The 23478-nt window shown below is 45.0% G+C and overlaps 2 protein-coding genes across 6 annotated transcripts; one reads left to right on the forward strand and one right to left on the reverse strand.

Moving 5' to 3' along the window:
- Positions 1-4154: 4154 nt before the first annotated feature.
- On the forward strand, positions 4155-17261 carry SLC22A7 (solute carrier family 22 member 7). 3 transcript variants are annotated; one of them, XM_074237015.1, is made up of 12 exons: positions 4155-4254; positions 4701-4795; positions 5132-5452; positions 6420-6523; positions 6824-6978; positions 7653-7821; positions 8167-8290; positions 9775-9884; positions 10382-10596; positions 11299-11407; positions 14602-14808; positions 15050-17261. In XM_074237015.1, exons 3-12 carry the CDS (start codon positions 5144-5146, stop codon positions 15102-15104), a joined length of 1557 nt encoding a protein of 518 aa, XP_074093116.1. In that variant the 5' UTR covers positions 4155-4254; positions 4701-4795; positions 5132-5143; the 3' UTR covers positions 15105-17261. The 3 variants fall into 3 exon arrangements, with proteins under 3 accessions (XP_074093116.1, XP_074093115.1, XP_074093117.1); XM_074237016.1 differs by lacking the exons at positions 4155-4254; positions 4701-4795 and adding an exon at positions 5021-5038; XM_074237014.1 differs by lacking the exons at positions 4155-4254; positions 4701-4795 and having other exon boundaries at positions 4945-5452.
- On the reverse strand, positions 15944-22476 carry CRIP3 (cysteine rich protein 3). 3 transcript variants are annotated; one of them, XM_074237017.1, is made up of 8 exons: positions 22403-22476; positions 21520-21614; positions 20433-20490; positions 20046-20189; positions 17458-17529; positions 17166-17260; positions 16734-16791; positions 15944-16477 (listed from the first exon to the last, which is right to left on the reverse strand). In XM_074237017.1, exons 1-8 carry the CDS (start codon positions 22443-22445, stop codon positions 16416-16418), a joined length of 627 nt encoding a protein of 208 aa, XP_074093118.1. In that variant the 5' UTR covers positions 22446-22476; the 3' UTR covers positions 15944-16415. The 3 variants fall into 3 exon arrangements, with proteins under 3 accessions (XP_074093118.1, XP_074093119.1, XP_074093120.1); XM_074237018.1 differs by lacking the exon at positions 17458-17529; XM_074237019.1 differs by lacking the exon at positions 16734-16791.
- Between the last annotated feature and the right edge of the window lie 1002 nt (positions 22477-23478).

A 23478-nucleotide genomic window follows, 5' to 3' on the forward strand; every position in this document is an offset into this window, starting at 1 on the left:
GCTATAAATAGACTTAAATTTAAAAAATTAAATAAATAAATAATGAACTCCCAGTCACTGGGGGTCTTCAAGTAGAGGCTGGACAGCCATTTGTAGAAAGAATTCCAAAGTTTAAAATATCACAGAACTCTACATATACTCTGATTCAGAGATGTCATGATTAGGAATATCATTCAAGATGGTCATATACAAAGAGGAAAGTAACATATAAATTTGACTTATAGTCATTTTTTTGTAGTTGAATTCCCTTTGTTTTTCCTTAGGAAATCCTTAAGCCTTCAGAAAGGCAATGCATTACTATATTAATTTAATCATCCAGCAAGAGAGTGATACATGAGTTATCCACCAAATGGAATTTCACTTGAGTTACCAATATAGTATGCTGTCAGTTTTGCAAAGCACCCGTGTCTGTGTGTGTGTGTGTGTGTGTGTGTGTGTGTGTGTGAGAGAGAGATAGAGAGATAGAGAGAGAGAGAGAGAGAGAGAGAGAGAGAGAGAGAGAGAGAGATTGAGAGGACTTTCCTCTGACCACAAGCCCTCACTTTAGTGGAAGTCCAAAATCAAAATTACTATTTGTAATGTGCTTATGAGACCACACTTTGTTTGGGTTCCCTTTTCTCTGGTCACAGTCTCCTGATTTCACAAGACTCAAGGATTTTGCATATTGTGGTCATATAGTATATTGTACATAGAATAAAATGGAAAGGAAATAGACCAAATACTCCTAATATGTAATCCTCCAGTCATCTCCTGTTTACCCTTCCAGATCCTCTGATCATACATATCAGCCAGTAGTAGTTACAGAAAAAAGAAAGGGGCTGTCTACATCCTATTTCAGGATTATGGATTAGGAACAGGAGAAAGTAGAGAGGACAGTGAAGAAAATCAGTTTCCACAATCTTATGGTCCAATAGCTGACTGCTCACCTCCCATCATCTCTGGTTGTCTCTCGGGATCAGAGCCTCTTCCAAGCATTAGTCCCTGGTTGTCCTGCTCTCTGGGCACTATCACTTCAGTGTGTCATTGGTCATGTTTTCTGCATTCCTTCATATGTCCCCATGGATCAGCAGTTTACCTATATTACTCCAAGAAGTGCAAGTTGGAGGTTAGAGAGGAAGCCAATCTTGTATACCACAGTGTACACATTCCTATTCATCCTCTCAGAGAACTTCTCTTCTTTTACAATCGCAGGTTCACTAAGATCTCTAGTGAAGGGATCCCAGAAGGGCAATCACCCTCTGATGTACCATTATACACTGCTCTGCCAGTCTTTTTCTCTCTCAGTTATTACCCTGGGTTCAGGGGCAAACATTGCAAAGAGATAAGAGGGCAAATAGGAGCACATGTTCCTGTTACAAAGCACCAAAAGAGAAGTGGGTGCCCATTGATTGGGGTGAATGTTAGCATAACAGAATAAATTGTGGCCTATGACCAAAACAGAAAATTATTATGCCTTAAGAAATGATGATTTTGAAAACTTCAGAGAAACTTAGGAAGACTTAGATGAACTGATGCAATACAAAATGAGAATAGCTTGGAGAAAAATTTACATAATGAAACACAATAATATGAAAGAAAATAATATATTTAAAGACTTCAAAACTATAATCAATACAGTCACCACTAGATTCCAAGGGATTAATGGTAGAGAATGTTTTATGCCTTTAAGCAGAGAGGTGATTGATTACAGATGAATGAATGAAAGAGCATTTTTTAAAGTGTTTACTCTTTGTCAAATATTGTTCTAAGTGCTAGGGATACAAGTAGAAAAAGTGATGTAGCCCCTGCTGTCAAACAGCTTATACTCTCAGTTTGTTTGTTGGATGGAGGCAAGTAAGACCCAGGGACCATCAGTCCATGGAAACTGGTTAGATAATAATACCTGGGGTCTGCATGATACAGAGGTAGAAAGACAATAAGGTCAGATGGTCCTCTGTTTGACCAGAAGGAATAGAGTTGGTCATTCCAATCTCATCCAAGCCATGGGAATGGTCAAGCAACCCTGAAGGGTTATGAGTACCCTGGTAAGGTGAGCATGGAGGAAGAAAAGGTAAGGAAGAAAAGTATGTCTAGTGGTGTTAGGTCTTCCCCACACTCTGCCTTGAACAGGTTCTAGGATACCTGGGGCTCAGGGCCAGTGGAGTGGGGGTGGGGTGAGAAGCAAGGAAGGGGGAACATTCCCAATGGGAAGGATGCCTTCCCATTACTCAGTTGTCTTGGATGAATCCTGGGACCAAAGAGTGGGGGGGGGGGAATGGGTGAAGGTATGAGACCAAGGAATAAAGGTGCTCCTCAAAAGAAGCATAATGAGACATGTATTACCAGAGAAGGTCAATGTCAGCAAGGTGCTATGGTGGAATGGGAACTGAGGGCCTGAGAGACACTGGAAAAGCAGGAAGACGGCTGGGAGACATGGTGGGTAGTCATGTAGAAGGAATAATTTTGAAAAAAGAACTAAAGAGAAGGAAAGAGAAAAAAGAAAGAAGAAAAGAAAGAAGAAAGGAAAGAAAGCAAACAGAAAGAAAAAGAAAGAAGGAAGGAATAAAAGAAAAGAATATCAATAAAACTTTTGTTTAAAAACATTGGGGCGGGGCGGCTAGGTGGCACAGTGGATAAAGCACCAGCCCTGGAGTCAGGAGTACCTGGGTTCAAATCCCGTCTCAGACACTTAATAATTACCTAGCTGTGTGGCCTTGGGCAAGCCACTTAACCCCATTGCCTTGCAAAAACCTAAAAAAAAATTAAAGAATTGAGGTATAGGTTAGACCAGATACCCTCTGAGATCCTTTTGGACTTTGAGCCATCTTCTCTGAGCCTCAGTTTCCTTAACTGTAAAATGAATGATGAACTAGATTTAAAGTCCCTCTCTGTTCTAATTCCCATGATCTTATGATCTTATAGTTAACTTGGGTCTGTTTGATCCAGGGAACTCACTATACGACTTTGGGAATAGAATGTAATTAGCTCCTTAGGGGAAATGACCATTTTTCTGTGGCAGTCAGGTGGTACAATGATGAAGCATTGAATCTAGAGTCAGTTACTTAAACTTTCTCAGCCTCAGTTTCCTCGCCTGTAAAACAGTAATAATAACACCTACCTCACAGAATTATTGTCAAGATAAAATGAGATAGTATTTGTAAAATGCTTTGTAAATGCTATTGTTATTAAGTTATCCCATTGTGTCTGATTCTTATCTTGTCAAAGATACTGGAGTGGTTTGATATTTCTTTCTCTAGTGTGTCCTCATTTTCTGTGCTTTATCCACTGCACCACCAATGTTAGCTATCATTATTATTCCATACTAGTATCCTCAGGACCTAGATACTTTGTATGCAGTAGACACTTAATAAATGTGAGTTGAATTGAATTGAAAACAACAATGACTTTATACACTGACAGGCATTGATAATTTGTATTTGTTTTTCATATTCAAAACTCTGACCTTTCCACTGGGTTCAGGGAGGAAGTCAGCATTTCTAAGAACATTATGCCACCATATTACTGAAACTGTCCATTTAGAGTCATCAATTGGTCATCATGATCACCATCATATTAATTATTCTAATAATACCTCCTAGCACTTTACTGTTTACAAAGTATCTTCCTAGCAACACTTTTGTGGGGGGAGCATGACTATTTTCACTTGGGTTTGGGGAAATCATCAGAGTTTACTCAATATCACACAACCAGTAAGCTGCACAGTTCAACCTAAAGTCCAGATTTGGCACCTTCAGGCAGAGAATGGGACCTGAGGAAAGGTTGAAAGAAAGAGGATCTGGGGAGACTAGGAGAAAAGAGAGTGGAGCTGAAGACCAGGGGTGGGTAAGGAGTCTGCTATTTTCTTGAGAGTCCTGAGTTTAAAGGGACTAGGAGTGGCAGGGGCAGAGGAAAGGGGAGAAGGAGGTTACTGGAACTGAAGCATGAAAGTATAATAGAAAGGATCTTGTTGGAATGTGCTAGGACCTTGGTCCAGGATCACTGGGGCAAAACGACTCCCACAGGTGGTCAACCTTAGGTCCAGGGTCAGTGTCCCTGTGTCTAGGCTTTTAGACACTGTGAATACCATTGGCCTTGAAGCCCTGTGCCTCCTTACTTTAAAGAGATCCAGGTAACTTCAGGAAAGTCAGGACAAAGGGCACCCAGCACAGACTGGCATGATGCCCAGGACCTCTCCACCTCTGCCCCAGCCTGAACCTACTACGTGAATTCATTTATTCAAGTTGGAAAAGCAGAGCCTTGGAGCTCCACTATGAGGTATGGCTGAGACATTGGGATATGGGCTTCGGTGACTCTTATCTGGAAACTGGGGCTAGGGGAACCTGGAGGAGGGGCTGTGGAACATTGAAAGAGGGAGACTAACTGGTAGGAATGAATGGTTTCATTTTGACTTTTTTGTCCCCAGAGAAATGGATGATTCAAGATACATGGTGGATGATTTAAAAGTGTTTGTTGAATAGGAGAGGGGAGAGAGCTATACAATATTGGGGTAAAGGGTTGGCCAGGCCCTGGAGAAAGAGAGTGTCCAAAGGGTTGGCATAACTTAACTGTTGGTTTTAGCACCTTCTGGTCCACTCCCTTTGACCTGCTCATACCATGATGGTGATCAAAATTTCATCATCATTATCGTTGCACACCAAATATTTCCTGAACCACAAAATCTCAGGAGAGAAACAAAAGCTCATCTCAGGTTCCCTTCTCAGGTCTGATCTCCCTTCTGCTCCCCCTCCTCTATTTCCCAATGACCCCTCCTGGATAATGATTCCTCTTGTCAGTGCAATGATACTGAGTTAAATAGGTGAGTAACAACCCTGATATGATGGGGGGGGGTGAGTTGGAGAGGAGTGAGAATGGGGTCTGGGACTGAGTGGTGGGAGGAATCCCATGATAAAGATGCTCCTCTGCCTATATATCCACCTAAGCAGTATGTCTCTACCTCAGCCTAGCCCAGCCCCCAGAGTGGGCGGGTTCTCAACTCACCCAGGTTGCTGGCTTTTAGATTTTCCCCAGAGTCCAAGGGTCCAGGCACTGGATTTAACAAGTGGGTGCTTGACAGCCAGGGCCCCATGCCCCGGTGGGAGTCATGGGCTTTGAGGAGATCCTAAAGGAGGTGGGTGGCTTTGGTCGTTTCCAGATTCGAAATGTGATGCTGTTGGCACTGCCTCGGATCCTGCTGCCTCTGAACTTCCTCTTGCCGATTTTCATAGCTGCAGTGCCCACCCACCATTGTACCCTGCCAGCCCAAGACCCTCTCAACAACCTCACCCAAGAAACAACTTGGCTGGAAGCCTATTTGCCCCGAGAGCTTGATGGTAGCCTCAGCTCCTGCTACCGATATCTCTACCCACATCCACTCTCCAACACTAGCCGGGGGGAAGGGGAGGACCAAATTGTGCCATGTTCTGAAGGTTGGGACTATGACCAATCACAGTTCTACTCTACTATTGCTACGCAGGTAAGGTTCCCTTTCTCCTGTCATGTTTGTTGGACTTTACCCAAAGCGTCAGAGTGAGGAGGATTTCTTAGGTCACGCCATTCAGCTCCAAGAGTCTATGGATACCTGAGAATTGGATAGGCCAAATGTGGGGGAACTCCAAGAATGAAAGGGATAGCCCTATTCCCTACTTGCATATTCCCAGAATAGAAGCAAGGGACCATTGACTTCAGAGCTGGAAGGGAAGCGAGAAAGTACATCCCTTCATTTACAGTAGATGTTACTGAGCTCCAGAGAAGCTAACTAATGACCAAGGTCACATAGGGAGTAAATAGTAAAGTCAGGATTTGAACCTGGGACTTATTCATTCTACTGTATGCAGCACAAGGAGAGGGAAAGACAGTGACTGAGGACATTGGAAATGTGTGAGCCAGGGTCTAGCAGAATGGAAAGAGTAAAACTAGGAATAAGGGTTCTTATTTACCTTCTCTGAGCCTCGGTTTCCCTCATTTGTCAAAGGAGTTCTCACTAAGGAGTCTACTAGCTCTGAATTTCTTTGAGGGTTGGGATTATGTTCCTTTTTTGTTTTAGTTTTGTTTTAGTAGTTCCAGACCCTAGCCTACTTCTTTGCATAAAATAGTAGAATAATAAATATTTGTTGATTACCAAATCAAGAACAACATAATAGACTATCTCCAACTCTCATTCTGGGATAAAAGTAGAAAGTGGATTATATGACCCTGGTGGGAAATATCAGGCCATAGCTTTCCATTTCCCTCTGAGATAGAGGCAAGAGTGGGAGGGGAGAGCATTATCTTTGGAGGCAGAGGGGTGGATAATGGACTGGGAGAGTGGGGGGACTCCTAGACAAACTGAGCCCAATCCTGCATCCTTTATGGATGCCAACATAGATTCTCTAGGGCAGTGACTGAGGCAGACAGCGATCAAGGATGCTTAGCTTCCTGCCCTCAATCCCTACCCAATCTAGTGGGACCTAGTGTGTGAGCGAAAGGGACTGAATCGTGCCATATCCACCTTCTTCTTCGTTGGTGTGCTTGTGGGAGCTGTGATCTTTGGATACTTGTCTGACAGGTACAGGGGTTCAGAGGGCCCGGGGATGAACCAGAGAACCTAGGAAGACAACTGGGCTTTGCAACTCAACTTGCACCATCTGTGCCCATCTTAACCAAACCTAGGTCCCAGATCTTTCTCTGCCTAGCATGTGCCCTCTCACTGACCCATCCCCATGCCGGTATAGCCCCATAGCCTAGGGACATACTCCTCTGTCTCCATGTTTTATTTCCCTGCCAGAAGTCTCCATTCTAGGGGGGGAGGAAGCATTGCCTTCTAGACCCTTTGGAAGACCTGATCCCCGTGTGACTCTGATGCCAGGTTTGGGAGACGCCCACTGCTCTTGGTAGCCTATGTGGGCGCGCTAGCCCTGGGCCTGGTCTCCACCATTTCGGTCAACTACATCATGTTTGTCATCACGCGCAGCCTTACAGGTGTTGCCCTGGCAGGCTTCACTATAATTGTCTTGCCCCTAGGTAAGAACCTGCCTGGGGGTAGAGGGGAAGGGGAATGGAGGAAGAGGTGGCATGTTCTCTTCCTTGGTGAGGGCAGAGAGAGAAATACAAAGGTGGGGAGGGTCTGGTTGGATGATCAGTTATGGTCTGGGGTGTTAGTGAACCCAGAATTTCTATAGGGATCGGAGAGGGGGCAGATCAGGTTGGGAGAAGGGGATGTATCTGAGGGCCAGATAATGACAACTCAGGTCTTCCATCTGCATTTCTTTCTCTCTATTTCCTCTTGGTCTATTCCTTCCCTGACCCTTGTATGTCTCTCTCTCGCTCTCTCCCTATCTCTGACATTCTTTCTGTTTTCTCTCTCTTTCTGTCTTCTTCCCTTTCTTTTGGCAACCTTTGTTTCTGACCCTCTGGGTCTCTTTCTTTTTATCTGTCTCTGTGTCTTTGTTCCTTTCCCTTTCCCTTTCCCTCTTTCTACATCTGTTGGTCTCTCTCTCTGTCCATATTTTTCTTTCTCTCTGTCTCTTTGTCTCTGTCTCTCTTACCTCTCTCTCTCTCTCTCTCTCTCTCTCTCTCTCTCTCTCTCTCTCTCTCTCTCTCTGTTTCTGTCTCTGTCTGCTTGTCTATCTGTCTCTCCCTCTACATGCCTCTCTTTATCTCTTCCCCTTTTCCCTGTTCACCTTCCTGGAACCCAGAGTTAGAGTGGTTAGATGTTGGACATCGCACTTTAGCCGGTGTCCTTGGCAGTGCCTTCTGGTCTGCGGGGGTGATGCTCTTGGCTTTGATTGCCTATTTGATCCGAGACTGGCGGTGGCTGCTTCTGGCTGTGACCCTGCCCTGTGCCCCAGGCATCCTCAGCCTCTGGTGAGATGAGTGTGTGGCTATGGGCATCGAGGAGGAAGTGGGGTAAGGGGAAGGTCCTACAGCCCACTACATCCCAAAGCAGAACATTAGTGTGGGTATCTGGTGGGTGGTTTGAATTATCCCTCCCTCATTCTTCCATTTCCTTGGAGGATGGTTCCTGCACCCCTTGGCTTGAGAGTGGGTTTCCCTAAACATGAGAATACTGTCCTTACATAGGCTGAGGCCCAGGGACCAGTTTGATTTGGGGGTGCTCCCTTTCCCCACCCATCCCTCCTGCCTGCCCCTCTTGCTGTCCCAGGCTTCTTTCTGGCTGGAGTGCTCCACCCTCTGCCTCCTGCCTCCCAGGTGGGTGCCTGAGTCTGCCCGATGGCTTATGACCCAGGGTCGCATAAAGGAAGCCCAACTTTACCTCCTCCGATGTGCAGCACTCAATGGCCGGCCTCAAGCTAGGGAAAAACTAAGCATTGAGGTAAGGGGATTGGGGAAGACAGTCCTGATCATGGTCCACACCACCTTCACACACACCACTCAGCCCTTAGGAGTAGGAGAGAAAGGGTGGCTAGGTGGTGCAGTGGATAGAGCACTGGCCCTGGAGTCCAGTCTCAGTCCAACCTCAGACACTTTATAATTACCTAGCTGTATGGCAAGCCACTTAACTCCAATGCCTTGCAAAAACTAAAAAAAAAAAAAAAAAAAAAAAAACCTAAAAGGAGTAAGAGGGAAGTCCAATAGATTTGGGGATAAGCATCAGACTCCCCTGTGACTATCATTCACTTTTTCCATTCACTTTTTCACCCTGACCCTTCAGGCTCATGTCCTCTACCCCCCATCTCTGTAGACACACAGGTGGGTAGTGGGAAAAGCAACTGCCTGGGAGTTAGGAGACATGGGTTCTAGTTTCAGATAAGTAATTTGATAATTACTGATTATGTGACCTTGGACAGGTTATTTCTATTTTCTAGACCTCAGTCCAACCCAATTCCACAGTCCCTCTAACATGAAGATGAATATTAGAAGAGCAGACTGTGAGGCAGAGAACTTTCAAGCCTGATTAGTCTGCAAGATTGGTGGTGCTGTTAACAGACACTGGACATTTAGGAGGAAGATGGATTTGGGGAGAGAGAGATTGGACTGGCACATAATGTGTAATTTGAACTTGTTGAGTTTGAGGTAGTGTTGGGGAGATTAGTTCAAGGAAGACATGGATTTAGAGAAGACAGGAGACTTAGGTCTAGTCAATCCTGCCATCTGCTTGTAGTTGTTCAGTCATTCTTCATGATCCTATTGGAGATTTTCTTGGCAAAAATACTGGAGTGGTTTACTGTTTCCTTCTCCAGCTCATTTTACAGATGAGGAAACTGAGTCAAACATGGTGACTTGACTTGCCTGGGGTTACACAGTTAGGAAGTGTCTGAGATCAGATGTGAACTCAGGTCTTCCAAGGCCCACATGCTATCCATTGTTCTGCCTAGCTGTCCACCTGCCATCTACTTCTTTGATGGTATGAACTTATCCAAGTCACTTCCCTTTCTTAGAAGGAGCCTCAATTCCTCCTTTCTCTTTTTGAAGTATTTGTGAAATGCTTACACATTATGTGTCAGGCAAGGTCATAGACACCAGGAAAACAAAGAAGAGAAGAAAAATGGGAAAAGACAAATTTATAAAATGAGTGAGTTGGATTGAATGACCTCTAAGGCTCCTCTAAGCAATTCCATTCCAGGATTTTAATTCTGGATTTCTCTATATTTCCTCCAACCTCCCTGACTATTCTGGGAAAACTGGGGGCCACTGCCAGTCATCTTGACCTATGTTTTGTCACTGGATTCTGATGACTTTGCCTCATTTAAATCCAATTTACTTGCAAGTCAAGACAACACCACCCTGAAGTCATTGATCCTCTTCGAGGACTAAGAACAAACAACAGTCCAGGTAAATCCCTTTCCCTAATGCCAGGCCCTGAGTCTGGTGGCTGAAACGGAAAAGGTCGTTAGAAAGCCTTCCTACCTGGACTTGTTCCGGACACCCCGACTCCGGCACATCTCCCTGTGTTGCATGGTAGTATGGTGAGAACTGGGGCCCTGTCCTAAAGGGGGCATGGCTGGCATAATCCTCCCACACACCTGGGTTCTCTGAAGGAAGAGGGAGAAGAATCCACCTGAGAGTGATTGGTTCTAGGACACTCCAGTCTGAGAGAGGGTGGGACTTGGGAGGTCCGGGACCCAGCCCAGTTCTAGAACCTGAGATGGTAGAAGTCTTGTTGGTGGGGAAGGTGAAGGATCTTTAAGGAGGAGAGGTCCAAGGGGAGGAATACAAGGAAGGGTTCAGAGTGCATTGTGTGAGGGGTTGCCTGAAGGGAAGACAGAAAGGTGAGGGTCAACAGAGGAGTCTCAGAACAGAGAGGTCTAGGAAGGAGGCATCTGAGAGGAGGTCTAAGGGAGGGTATGGGGAGAGAGATGGGGGTGAGGCGGGGGGGCACTTTATGAGAAAGGAGGGGCATCTGTGAGGAGTCTCTGAGTCATGAATTGTGGTGTCCCAGATCCTCCTCCTCCCATCATCACAGGTTTGGGGTGAACTTCTCATACTATGGCCTGAGCCTGGACCTTTCCGGACTGGGGCTGAACCTGTACCAGATACAACTGCTGTTTGGGGCAGTGGAGCTGCCCTCCAAGTTGATTGTCTACCTGTTAGTGCGCTATGTAGGGCGCCGCTTCACTGAGGTGGGGGCCCTGCTTGGCACAGCCCTCACTGTGGGCACCAGTCTGCTTCTGCCCTCTGGTGAGTCCTCAGGAAGCCTACCAGACTACAGACTTGCCCCCTGTAGTGAGCCCTATACTCACTCTGAGATACTATTTCTAAAGTGCCTAGAATAGTGCCTAGACATAACAGGTGCTTGATAAAGAATTGTTTCCTTTGTTCCTCCCTCCCTTTTCCCCCTTCCTTTCTTCCCTCCTTCCCTTTCTCTTCCTTTTTTTCCTTCTTTCCTTTCTCTTCCCTCTTTTCTTTCCTCCCTCCCTCCTTCCCTTTCTTCCTTCCTACCACCTTCCTCCCTCCCAACTTCCCTCTCTCCCTTCCTGATTTTATTTTTCCTTCTTTCATCCCTTGCAGACTAAAACCTCTCCTTTTGACAGGGGTCTTTGATGTCCTAGAAAAGAGTACAGGACTGTGAGTCAGGATCACTAGGTTCTTGTTCTGTCTTGATTACGACTGATTGTTTAACCTTGGGCAAATCATTTCTCCTGATCCAGCCCTTAGTTCCCTCATCTGTAAAATGGGTTGGTCTAAATGATCTCCAAGCTTTCTTGAAGATCTAAATTCGATGCTTGTAGCTGTGATCCTTCTAACTCTTCAAAGTCCTATGGTTCTACAATTCTGAAAAGCCTCAGTCTTCCTGTGAGATGCCTGCTACCCGCTCCCACCCCCCAAATGTGCTGACCACAGAAGGTCCCTAGTCACTCCCCAGCATTCTTCTCCTCCCAGGGTTGGTGGTATGGAGATTAGTCCTGGGGGTGGCTGGAAAAGGCTTTTCAGAAGCAGCCTTCACCACTGCCTACCTGTTCACATCAGAGTTGTACCCCACTGTATTGAGGTGAGTCTGGGATCCAAATATCAGTCTTCATCTTATTTCAGCCCTATGCCTCACCAGGCATTTTAGGAACCACTTTCCACCTTCTATCCCACTTCTCCACCCTCTGAGATCTCTCATTCTCTCTCTCTCTCTCTCTCTCTGTGTCTGTGTGTGTGTGTGTGTGTGTCACACACACACACACACACACACACACACACACACACACACAGAGCCATATCCACCAATTGGTATACCCAAGAAACATCAGAACTGGTCTGTCTGTGCAGAACTTCTGTCTACATATTTGGAAGGATATAGGTCTGTAGTTAAGTCTGTATCTGTTTAGAAGCCTAGGGAGTTAGGAGTACCTGAGTTCAAATCTGACTTCAGACACTTAATAATTACCTAGCTGTGTGGCCTTGGGCAAGCCACTTAACCCCATTGCCTTGCAAAAAAAACCCAAAACTCTAAAAAATTTTTAAAAAAGAAGCCTATGGAGATCTGGGCTCTTCCTCTACTCTGTGTTCTTATGAGCTTCAACTATAAAATGCAGTTAAATTAAATTGAAATCAATTAATTTGAACAAACCTCTGTGAGGCTTAAACAGTTAAGATCTGTAAAATGCTTTGTAATTGGGAAGGACTACATTGAAGAGTCTGCCAGAAAAGAATCTGGGTAAAGGAGAAATGTTGATTCTGAAGAAATTACTTTGGAAGAGAATAATGGTTTTCAAGCATTTAAAATGCTGTTAAATAGAACACTGACCTTAGAGACAGGAAGATCTCAATTCAAATCCTACCTCAAACATTTACTAGCTGTGTGACCCTGGGCAAGTCACTTAACCCTACTTGCCACCAAAAAACTCGACCACTAAATCAAACAAGGAAACAAACAAACCAAAAAAACCCACAATGTTGTTAAGAGACTTGGGATTAGAGTTATTCTACTAGGTCTCAGAGTTTGCAATTAGGATTACTAGGTAAGGTTTCAAAGAGGCAAATTTGGGCCCAATTTAAGGAAAGATTTCCTAACAACTGAAGCTGTCTAGAAGTGAAGGGTGGGTTTAGCCTTATTGTCTATACAGGGTCTTAGTGAAATTCATAAACTTAAAATAACATCAATATTTTTGGGATACTCCATATGTCTCAAAGGATCCATAGGTTAAAGTTGCTATGGATGGAATTTACTCTCAGCTTTAAATTGGCATAGAGTTGACTGGATCATTCCTGAAAAACCTTCCAATTCTGGGGATTTGGGGACATGAAGAATAGCTATGATGTGGTTTGTTTATTATCTATTGGTCATGTGAATAGTAAGCTCTGCCTATCTCCCAGGGCCTTGGGAGCAGAAGAACTGGAATTGAGAACACAGTACCATGAATGGGGGCAGACTTCCCAGCATTGAGCCAGAAAGACACTGGATGGAAGCAGGGGATAGCTAGCTCCCCACTGATACTAAAAAGACCCCCCAAATACTAAAAAAGATATTTGTATACCAAGCATCAATCTATCCCCCTCCATTTTAAAATAATACATTTCATTTTTCTCTAATAACATGTTAAAACAATTTTAAAAATATTTTTTAAAAAGTTTTGAGTTCGGGACAGCTAGGTGGCGTAGTGGATAAAACACTGGCCTTGGAGTCAGGAGTACCTGGGTTCAAATCCGATCTCAGACACTTAATAATTACCTAGCTGTGTGGCCTTGGGCAAGCCACTTAACCCCATTTGCCTTGCAAAAAAAAAAAACCCAAAAAGTTTTGAGTTCCAAATTCTATCCCTCCCTCCTTGAGATAGTAAGCAATCAGATACAGGTTATACAAAACAATAATGCCTCACTCTTTTAAAAAAAAATGGGAATCTTTCCCTTTCTTGTAATAGATTGTCCTTTTAAGACTTCTTTTCCTATTCAGAATCAACCTGGCTTTTATTCTAATCTGACTCCATCTGTGTTTAGGTAGTACAGTAGATAAAGTGCTGGTCCTGCAGAAAGGAAATCTAAGTTCAAATCTGACCATAGACACTGGTTGTGTGACCCTGAGCAAGTCACTTAACCTTGTATGCCTCAATTTCCTTATCTGTAAAATGAGTAAAGAAGAAAATGACAAACCACTCCAAGATCTTTGCCAAGGAAGCCCTAAATGGAGACATAACAGAAACAACAACAAAACAACTGACCACCACCCACAACAACAACCTATGTATAGGTGTTAGGAGAAGAGGGGAGGTGAAAAGCCTTATCCAATACCAAATTGCCAGATATCTTTCAAGGGAAATCTTTGGTCCTGAGAATCAAATTACATAGATGAGGGAATTTCCTCTGTATTTCATATACAGTCTTAGAAAGTTGTCCATGGCTAAGAGAGGTAGGAAACACAATTTGCCCACAGTCACATTAACTGCTAAATATCAGAACTTTGGTCTTCCCGATCCCCAGATCCTATGTTCTACCTGTGACATTGCCTCTCAAATAAGATTGGATGAGAAAATGCTTTGGAGAGCAGCCTTGATCTGCAGTCTGAAGACCTGGGTCCTAGTTTTGACTGGGACTAGTCATATATTTCTGTATTCTGGGCCTGAGGTTCCTGACCTCTCAAATGAGGGAGGCTGGGCTAATTGCCCCCTTCCAATGTGAGACAAGTGGAGAAAGACAAGGATGACTAGATTTAGAGCGATTTATTTATTTATTCATTTGTTTATTTTAGGTTTTTTTTGCAAGGCAAATGGGGTTAAGTGGCTTGCCCAAGGCCACACAGCTAGGTAATTATTAAGTGTCTGAGACCAGATTTGAACCCAGGTACTCCTGACTCCAGGGCCGGTGCTTTATCCACTGCACCACCTAGCTGCCCCTAGAGTGATTTAAATCTGAAATCTGTCACTTCTTAAGTTTTGTTACGTCGGTAATTTCTTAATTTCAGTTTTCTCATCTATAAAACAGGGATTATGCCTGTAATTCTCATTACCCAGGGTGGTGGAAGTGAGGTTCACTTATATATGTTATCCCCTTTTGGGGGCTCAATTTCACCATTTGCCAAAGACTTGTTGATCTCTTATAGCTCTCTATCCTGTTGAACCTCTGTGATTGAGGAAGGAGGGCCTGCAGTTTATTATTATACATTTAAGTGGGCATATTGGTCATCAATTGGTCAGATGGTAGTTTGAGACACTGGTTCATCACCTTTCTCTGAATTCTCTGTTCTCTACTTCCCTGGCACAGACAGACAGGGTTAGGACTAACTGCTCTGGTGGGCCGACTAGGGGGCTCCCTTGCACCACTGGCCACCTTGCTGGAAGGGACCTGGCTCCCATTGCCCAAGGTCACCTATGGTGGGATTGCCCTTCTGGCTTCAGCCACTGCCCTCCTGCTGCCAGAAACTCGCCATGCAGAGCTTCCTGAGACCATCCAGGATGTGGAGAAAAAGAGGTATATTGTTTTCTGTTTTAGATTTAGGGCTCTAGGGATGGAGCAAGCAAGCCCTGCCTTAACAAGGAGTTTTAATGGATTCCCTATTCCCTCACTTTCAAGGAAATATTCTCATTCTGCTCCAAACTGGGTCAGTGGGAGAAAAGTGGGTTGAGGGGTTTGAGGAGGAGAAATGTTTGAAAAACAATATTTGAGGAACAATGGATTGCCCAAATCTGTTGTATTACTTCCTCTTCCTCAGGACCTTGTCAGACCCCCAGGAAGAGGAGATACCCATGAAGGTACTACAAGATTAAACTGGGAAGCATCAGAGCACTGGGCAGAGAGTACCAGATGTGGGATCAAGAATCCAAGCTCTGCTAACTTCTATGACTTCAGTTTCCTCATCTTTAAATAAGGGGACTAGACTAGTTCTCCAAGGTCACTTCCAGCTCTAAATCCTATGATACTATAAAGTGAGCAAAGACATCATCTCTTTCCACTTGGTCCCTGGGAAAAGGAGTAAGTGATGGGACTAATAGATCTCACCCCTACCCTGCAGAACTGCAGCCACAATGCACTGGACTACCCGATTACCCCTAAAGAGTTGGAACAGACTTTAAAGACAGTCTAGCTCCTCTACATATGGTATTTAAGCCTCATATAAAAACTTCAGTCACAGGACTGCCCGCAGGGAATCTCTCCCTGATCCCTGTTTGGGTGTGTGGATAAAGAACTCCTGTCCTTCATTCTGGGGACAGGGCTACTGGACAGGAATAGGGGGAAAGAATGTCCTAGTCTGGGTTCTGTTGTGTGGTTTGCTGGGTCAATTTCCTTCCTCACCTGTAGAATGGGGAGAAGACCACCTCCCCAGCCTACCCCACAGGGCTGTTGCAAGGATCAAATGAATGAATATAGATCAAGTGCTTTGAAAAGTTTAAAGTCCTTGTACTGTAAGTACTCTGATCACCTGAAGCAGGGCTGCCTCCTCTCCATGGATGTTGTAGCCTGGAACTGGCTACTAACGTGGCTGATTTACACTCCCTGCCTGAGGAGGCATCTCAGTAGGTTCCTCCCTGTCCCCCCCTCCCAACCAGTCCTCCCCCACTATGTCCCACCCTGCACCTCAGGCCTAATACAAAGGGCAAAGGGACTGAGGTCAAAGGAGCAAACTCTTTTATTGGATGAACTTCAAGGAAAGGGGAGAGAGAAGGTAGAAATGTAGGGAAACCCATAGAGAAAGATGGCCATTCCTTGAGGTCACTGAAGGGAGGGGATGGCACTGCCACCAGGGCAGCTCTGGCATGCTTCCAAAAGTTCTCCCCAATTCCTCCTCATGAATTTGGTTTGTTCTGAAACCAAGGTCGGAACAATGTTGTCGAGAAGGGCATCCTCTCCCTCTTTCTATACTGCCACTCCTCTTCTCTCCATCATTGGATGCTTGGCAGGTGCTATGGGGATAAGTGTAAGCCACCAACCAGGGTGGGGAATGGGGAATGAAGTCTGGAGGCTATCTGGAACACTGATCCCTGTCCAATCGGAAAGGATGGAAATCTCTGACCCTTTTGTTCAATCTGGCAGATGGGAAGGGAACCAGAATAGGGGAAACAAATTGCTCTTTTAGCTTCTCAATCAGATTTCAACTCTATGGAGTCGTAGATGTAGCAGCCAACGTCACCAATGTTCACACCTGGAGAGGTGGAAGAGTGGAGTCACTGAAGGCACAGGGGGAACACTGGGGAAGAAGGGAGGAGAGAGGACGACTAGGGAGACAGTGGGTAAGAAGGGAGGATAGTAAGGAAGACACAGGGTAGGGGGCTGGGGAGAAATGGGAGTTCGGGAATGAGAAGGTATTTTAATATATAAGGGAGCTACATGCACATCATGCATAAGGTATATAAATGAAATGCATATCAGCTTGGGTAGTTCTGGGTTGGGGCTCCCACCTTTGGGCCCAAACAGGTATCCGTAACAAGGAACGTGACAGTACGGGAAACCATCATGCTGGGAAGACAGCAGGAACTTGCTTTAGACCTGCCCTAAAGTCTTCTGTGCCTCCCCCACCCCCAGCCTCCCAGTCCCCGCTTCCCTTCCAGGGCGCTCACTAGCTTCCTGAGTCTCCCCAACCCCCACTCTTCCTTCTCTCCTCTCCAGGGAGAGAATCTACAGCTGCAGTCACATCACTGACCTTTTCTGAGCCCCAGATTTTCCATCTATGAGATGAAGAGGGTTGGGGCTAGACCATCTGACTCTCATGGTCTGTGGCTCTGGGGTTCTAGGAGAAGGCAGAGACCCCTCCCCTAATTTTGCCTGTTTCTGGATCCCAGGCTTTACTGTACTCATTTCACCGTCCCACCTGGTTTAATCCCTTGGCTTACCTCTGCGTGGCTCCCTGCCGTTAGGGTTTTGCGGCAGCGCTGGCATCGGAGACAGGGTCGATGCCAGTTCCTGCCCAGGGACATCACCTTCTCAGCTAGTGGAAAGAGAGGTCATGGTACCCAGAGTGTGGCTAAGGGGGTTGTTCCCCAGTGCCACATAGGGTCCTGCCTGGGCAGGAGGAACAGGAGGAGAACTGATCACCTCTCCCACTCTCATATCTCTCCCAACCCCATGCCTGCCCATCCCAATGACCCAGATCTGACTCTGACTCTCCCCCCTCCCCCAACTCACCAAAATAAACAGGGTTCCCACAACCAGGACACAGAGACGTCTCGCCAGCATATGTCTTCACCTGTGTGGGGCCTTAGGAAACAAGAGACTTTGGCTGGACCTGGTATTGGGAGTAACCTGGCCAAACTCCTTTCACTAGAACTGGGCAAAGGGATAGTCTGCTGCAGCAGCTAGTGCCCTCCTCTATTAGGTGCCCAAATTTAAGAGGTGAAAGTAGGGACCTGCTCCACTTTAGAAAAGTTCTACTCCATTATCCCATCTTCTCGTCCCCCCAATGCACACACCCTGCATCTCAACATCATCCCTTCACCCCGACTCAGCAGTTCTTACCACCCACCTTTCTATCCCATCAGGGACCTTGGTCATCTTCCTTTTTGATGCCAAGGTGCCAACCCCCTCTTGCCCGCCTGCTTGGCCCCAATCAGCAGCAACTCAATCCCTAAGAAACTTGAGCTGGACATTGGAGCTGAGGCCCAGGGCAGGTGGTGTCAGGTGTTGGAGAATGTGGTGTCAGTGCCTATTTGGGCCCAGGGAAGAACAGGAGGAAGGGGAGGCAGAGGGGACACATTCCAAGCCCAAACTTCATACACAGGCAACAGAAGAAGGGAAGGAGAAGTCAAAAGACAAAGATAACTATTGCTACATCTTTCCAAAGCAATGGACTGAGTGACCTGGGTTTCAGTCCCATATTCTTCACTGAATAGCTGGGTGACCTCGGTCAAGTTCAGTTTATTAACCTCCCTACACCGCAATTTCCTCATTCATTTCTACAAACATTATAAACTGAGTGAAGGAGCTTAGAGATGAACTAACCCAACGCCTCTTTTTACATATGAGGAAACTGAAGTGAAATGGGAAATAACCACAGGTCACACAGATACTAAGGAGCAGATCCATAATACAAAGTAAAATTTCTAACTCTGCTGTGTACTAGTTTGTATCTTCTCATTGCCTTGCATAGTGTGCCACACACAGTAGATGATTAATAACTATATTCTTATATAATAACATATTGCATAGAAATAAAACAAGTCTATTAGATAAGTAATATAATAAATACAAAATAAATATAATATGAACATTTATATAAACATAAATAAATTAATGAATATATGATAAACATCATAATAAATAGAAAATAATATAATACATTCTGTATGAATATATAAATAAAATAATAAATATCATATTATAATATATTAATAAATATATATATATATTATACAGGTAAAGATCAACAAGGCCTAAAGAGGCAAAAATGAGAAACCTTCTAAGTGTGTCTCTGAAGGCCCTATTCTCTCCTTTCTGGGATGCATCCTGCCCATAGCTGGGGCCCCATCCTTCAATGATAACTTAGATAATGTGAAGGGGATTAAGCAGGAAAGGTAGGTTGGGACTATAAGACAATGGGGTTTAAATGGAGGCTGAAGAATTTTGTGTTTTCTCTTACAATAGGAGAAAACACAGGGACAACAGAAAGCCCCTGATAGTTTCTAGGCAGGAAATAGAGCAGCATTGTTTCTATGGTAGACAATTTAGCAGTTTTGGGATGAATAGTTGGTTAAAGGCAAGGCGGGCCTAGTTGAGAGACTGTAGTGAGGTAAAGAATGAGTGGCTATGAGCCTGAACTAGAGTAGAGACCATAGGAGTGGAGAGAGGAGGATGAATTTGGCAGATGCTTTGGAGATGAAATCAACAGGATTTGATGACTAAAGGTGCATGGGCCAGATAAAGGAGAGGAAGAAATCAAAGCACTCCCAGGTTATGAACCTGGGTGAACAAAAGAAAAGCATTCTCAACAGACACAAGGAAGCTGAGGTGGATGGGGACCATAGAGGGAAAGAGAGGTTCAGGTCAAAATATATTAGTTTCCACATTGTAATGTGTGGAGTTTGAGGTTCCTGAGGAGATGTCCAACATCCAGTTGGAAATGTAGAATGACATTTCAGGGGAGAGGTCAGCGCAGGTTACTCTAATGACCTGGGAATCATCCTTGCCATGAGAGCAGAGAGATCATCCCCCTGACCACCTCACAGAACTAACATAAGTATCCAGTGAGATAGATATTGGGAATGGATTTGGGATCTCATTAGTATAGAGAACACCAGAGTGAGCAAATTTCCTCTACCAATTCAGGTCAGCACTTTCCAACCCAACCCTCTTATAACCTTAGAACAGAGGTGTCAAACTGACCGCTCCATCCAGATTAAAATGTAATTGAGAAATGTTTAATAAAATAAACAAAAATATAATACAGTATACATAATGTCAACCTGTGGTTTCTTAAATCAATATAAAGGCCACAGGGATCTATTTCTATTTGAACTTGACACTGAAGGTCTTAAGAGATTTTTATGTAACACCACACAGCTAATATGTGGGGCTCAAATCATGCCTTAAAAATATAACAAGAAATGGCATAAAGAGTGCTATTGTTTCTGGCCCTAGAAATGAGGGTAAGTGATGAGGATATTGGAATACATCTCTCCTTTCCCAGTAATTCTGAGTTTTCTGCTACTCCAGGAGGGCAAGAAGCTGAGTTAGCTTTCTGATGCTGTTTACTCCACTTACTCCAAAAGGGCACTTACTCCTCCTTGCCCTCTTGGCCTGAGGGAGGCCTGTCCTGCTCCTAGGTGGGCTGAAGCTGCCAGCAGTCAAGGGCATGGTGGTAATGGGGGTTGGAGGACGGGGAGGTTCTTCCACGTAGGAGCCCACCCCACCAATTCTGATTCCTGAAACCAAGAGCAGAGAGGAAGAAGAGTGGAGGTGAGAATTCGGTTGTCCAAGTATACCCCAGAAGATGTCCCCTGCCCAATCCAACATCCATTCTGGGAACTGCTCCCAAGTCCTCCCCAATCTCATGGCTCCATTCCTAGGACCATCTCATCATATTCCTTTTTTCCCAAACAAGATGAGATACTGCTCTCTACTGCTTTCCTTTCTTCCCTCCATCCCTTGTGAAGACAGACACTTACCTCGGGGACCAAAGAGAACTGCATAACATGGTTTGTGACAATATGGCTTTCCATTATGCTGAATTCAAGGAGAAAGCAGAAGTTGAGAAAAATGAAGTCACTACCAAGATCCTATGGAGGATTCACAGGGGACCCTTACCACCACCCCATGACCCTTGTTTTCCAGTGAGGGGAAGCCACAATCTACTCCAGTTTAGAGTCCCAAAGCCCTGATGCTCTCCGGATACCCACCTCCATAATCCAAAGTTATCTAGCAAGTTAGGGATCACCTGTTCTTCTATAATACCCAATGGGTATTATGACTTGTAGTGGAAGATGCCAGTTCCCTGAACCCAGCTGGACATTGGACTGACTCATGACCAACTGCAGAAGGGGATCTTCAAGGACCAGAAGGCAATCATCTTCCATTTAACCTTCTCTCCCTACCCTCCTTCTAATGCAACTCCTGAACTAGGGATTTCAAATTAAATAGGGGCGAAGCTGAATTTCTCTGATGTCAGGGTATGATATGGGAAATGGTGGCTGACTGAAAGGTGCTGAGGGATTGGAGAAACTGAATTGGGTTGGAGTTGGGGGGGAAATGCTATAATGAAGACAAATATTTATACAGTGCTTACTATGTGCCAGAGTTTTACAATTATCTCACAAGAACCCTTTACAGATGAGGAAACTGGGGCAAAGAGAGGTCAAGTGACTTGCCAAAGGGCACCCAGATAGTAAGGGTCCAAGACCAGATTTAAACTTGATTTTCCAGATTCAGTGCTCCATCCACTAAGCAGCCTAGTTACCTCCAAGGCAAACAGAGGTTAAGTGACTTGTCAGCTAGTGTCTGAGACCAGATTTGAACTTAGGCTTTTCTGGCTGTACTGGGAGACATTGACTTGGGGAGGAGGGAAAGAGCTAAGAAAGGGCAGTCCGATAACAGAGACATGATCCAGGCTCAGAAAGGATAGCCAGGCAGGGCATTCAGGACTGATAATCTGGACACCTTTTATGCTTATCTCTCCACCCATTTGGGTCATACCAGCTTCTCTCTCCTCCCCTTCCCTCCCTTCCCTTCTTCCTAGTTTCCCAATAGGGGCCTCACCTCAGCATGTCCACCCGCAGCTAGGACATTGTGGCAACGCTCACATTTCAGGCAGAATCGATGCCAATTCTGACCCAGGGAGCTCACCTTTTCAGCTGTGTGAAGGAACAGAGTGGACAGTGGAGAGTCAGGATCTCAGTTTGCAGCTCAGCCCCTCAGGGACTGCAGTAATAGGATAAAAGGGAATAGATAGGTGGGTGTTACAGAGAGCAGGGAATGCTCTCACTGGCGCTGAGACCACTTCTCATTTCTCCACTCTACCTAAACCCTTCCCAAACTTTTGCATCTTTGCCAGCTCCTGATAACCCAGTCTTAGGATTGGTTCACTCAAGAAGCAGTAGAGAGGACTTTCAAGGGTACCAGCCCCATTCCTGGGACTCTACTCTGGGAAATGGGGGTAGGGATAAGAGACAGGTCCCCTACTCCAGCCCCTACCCAGTCAGCCAGGGTACAAATTGCAGTACAACTGCAAAGGGGTGGAAGTCCTGGGGCCTCATATTCTTTCCCACTACCTTTCCTGTCCTAAGGTAATAAATTACTTCCTAGGATTCCCTCCCCAAATAACGTCTTCACCAAATTTTCATCCCATAATCACTCCTATTTCTAACTCGTGATCTTCCCATACTTTTTCCCCTAGGAGATTCCCGAAACCTTGTTACCAGAATGTTCCCTAACTTTTTTTTTGTACCCTGGAGTTTCCTTCACAAAGTGCCTCCCAAGGTATCCCCCAAATTCTCCCCAGTCTAGGGTCTCCCTCAAAAATCTCTCCATTCAAAAGTCATTCCCAGAGTCTCCCTCAAATTTCCTCAATTTCTTCAAACTTTTCTCCCAGCGTCTTCCCCAAATCCCTCTCTGGGTCTCCCCTCGATTTCCCTGGCCTCACCGAAGAACACAGGCTGCTGGCAGCGCGGGCAGGTCCAGCTCATGGTTCCCTCGGGCTCCAGAGTTAGTCTGGGCTCTCAGGCTCCAGGCTCTGGTGACTTAAGTCCTCCTGGGGCTCCCTTCTCTCCCCGCCCACTGTCACACTCCAAGCCTCATTGGACATTGTCTGCTTTATCTGTTACTATTGGCTGTTGAGAGTTTCAGCCTCCTTTACCTGGGGACCCTGGGTTTCTTCACAGGTGCTGCCGGGAATGTGAACTTTCTTGAGGAGGGAAGGATAGAGGGAAGGCGGGGAGCAGAAGGTGGATGGACATCAAGAGGGGGCGCAGAAGAGGTGTGAGTGTTCTGTCAATGCTTCCCTCGTGCGACAGTCACACCAATGTAGGGCTTCCACCCAGGAAGACTGAGGGGTGTGTAGAGGATGCCGACCCTGGAACTCAGGAGGTACAGGGCTACCAGGAAGAGAAGCTTGAGCATCTGTCTTTAAATGTAATGGGAGGGCAAGCACATGTATGTGTGTGTGTATAGAAATATCTGCAACACCAGTAAAACAGGAAGATGAGTTCAACTGTGACCTAAGACTCTTTCAAGATATATGACCCTGGACAAGTCACTTTTATTTATCAATTCATTAAAAAATAACAACAAACCCATTACATTTTAAGGGAAAAAAAATATATTTTCCAAAACCAAGAACATAATGACAATGGTGACATTATTTTATATATTTTTGAAATATCTTTAATGTCAGCTTAACCAAAGACAGCTGGGTTTTCATATCTACTTCTGTATTCAATCTGTGGTGTTATGTTGTTTTAGATGTAGTATATGAAAAATAATGTAACCATACACAAAAATGTAATTGGAAAAGGGAGAAGTGTTTCAATAAGAAAATGTCAGTATTATTCTGGGGGGGGGGTTCTTTGTTTGTTTTGGATTTTTGAAAGGCAATAGGGTTAAGTGACTTGCTCAGGTCACAAGACCAGTTTGAAGTCAGGTCCTCCTGTCAGTGCTCTATCCACTGTGTCATCTAGCCACCACCCCCTTTTTTTTTTGTTAGTATTATTCTGAAAATAT

Source organism: Macrotis lagotis, chromosome 5 (assembly GCF_037893015.1).
Source record: "Macrotis lagotis isolate mMagLag1 chromosome 5, bilby.v1.9.chrom.fasta, whole genome shotgun sequence".
In the NCBI taxonomy this organism is placed as follows: domain Eukaryota; kingdom Metazoa; phylum Chordata; class Mammalia; order Peramelemorphia; family Peramelidae; genus Macrotis; species Macrotis lagotis.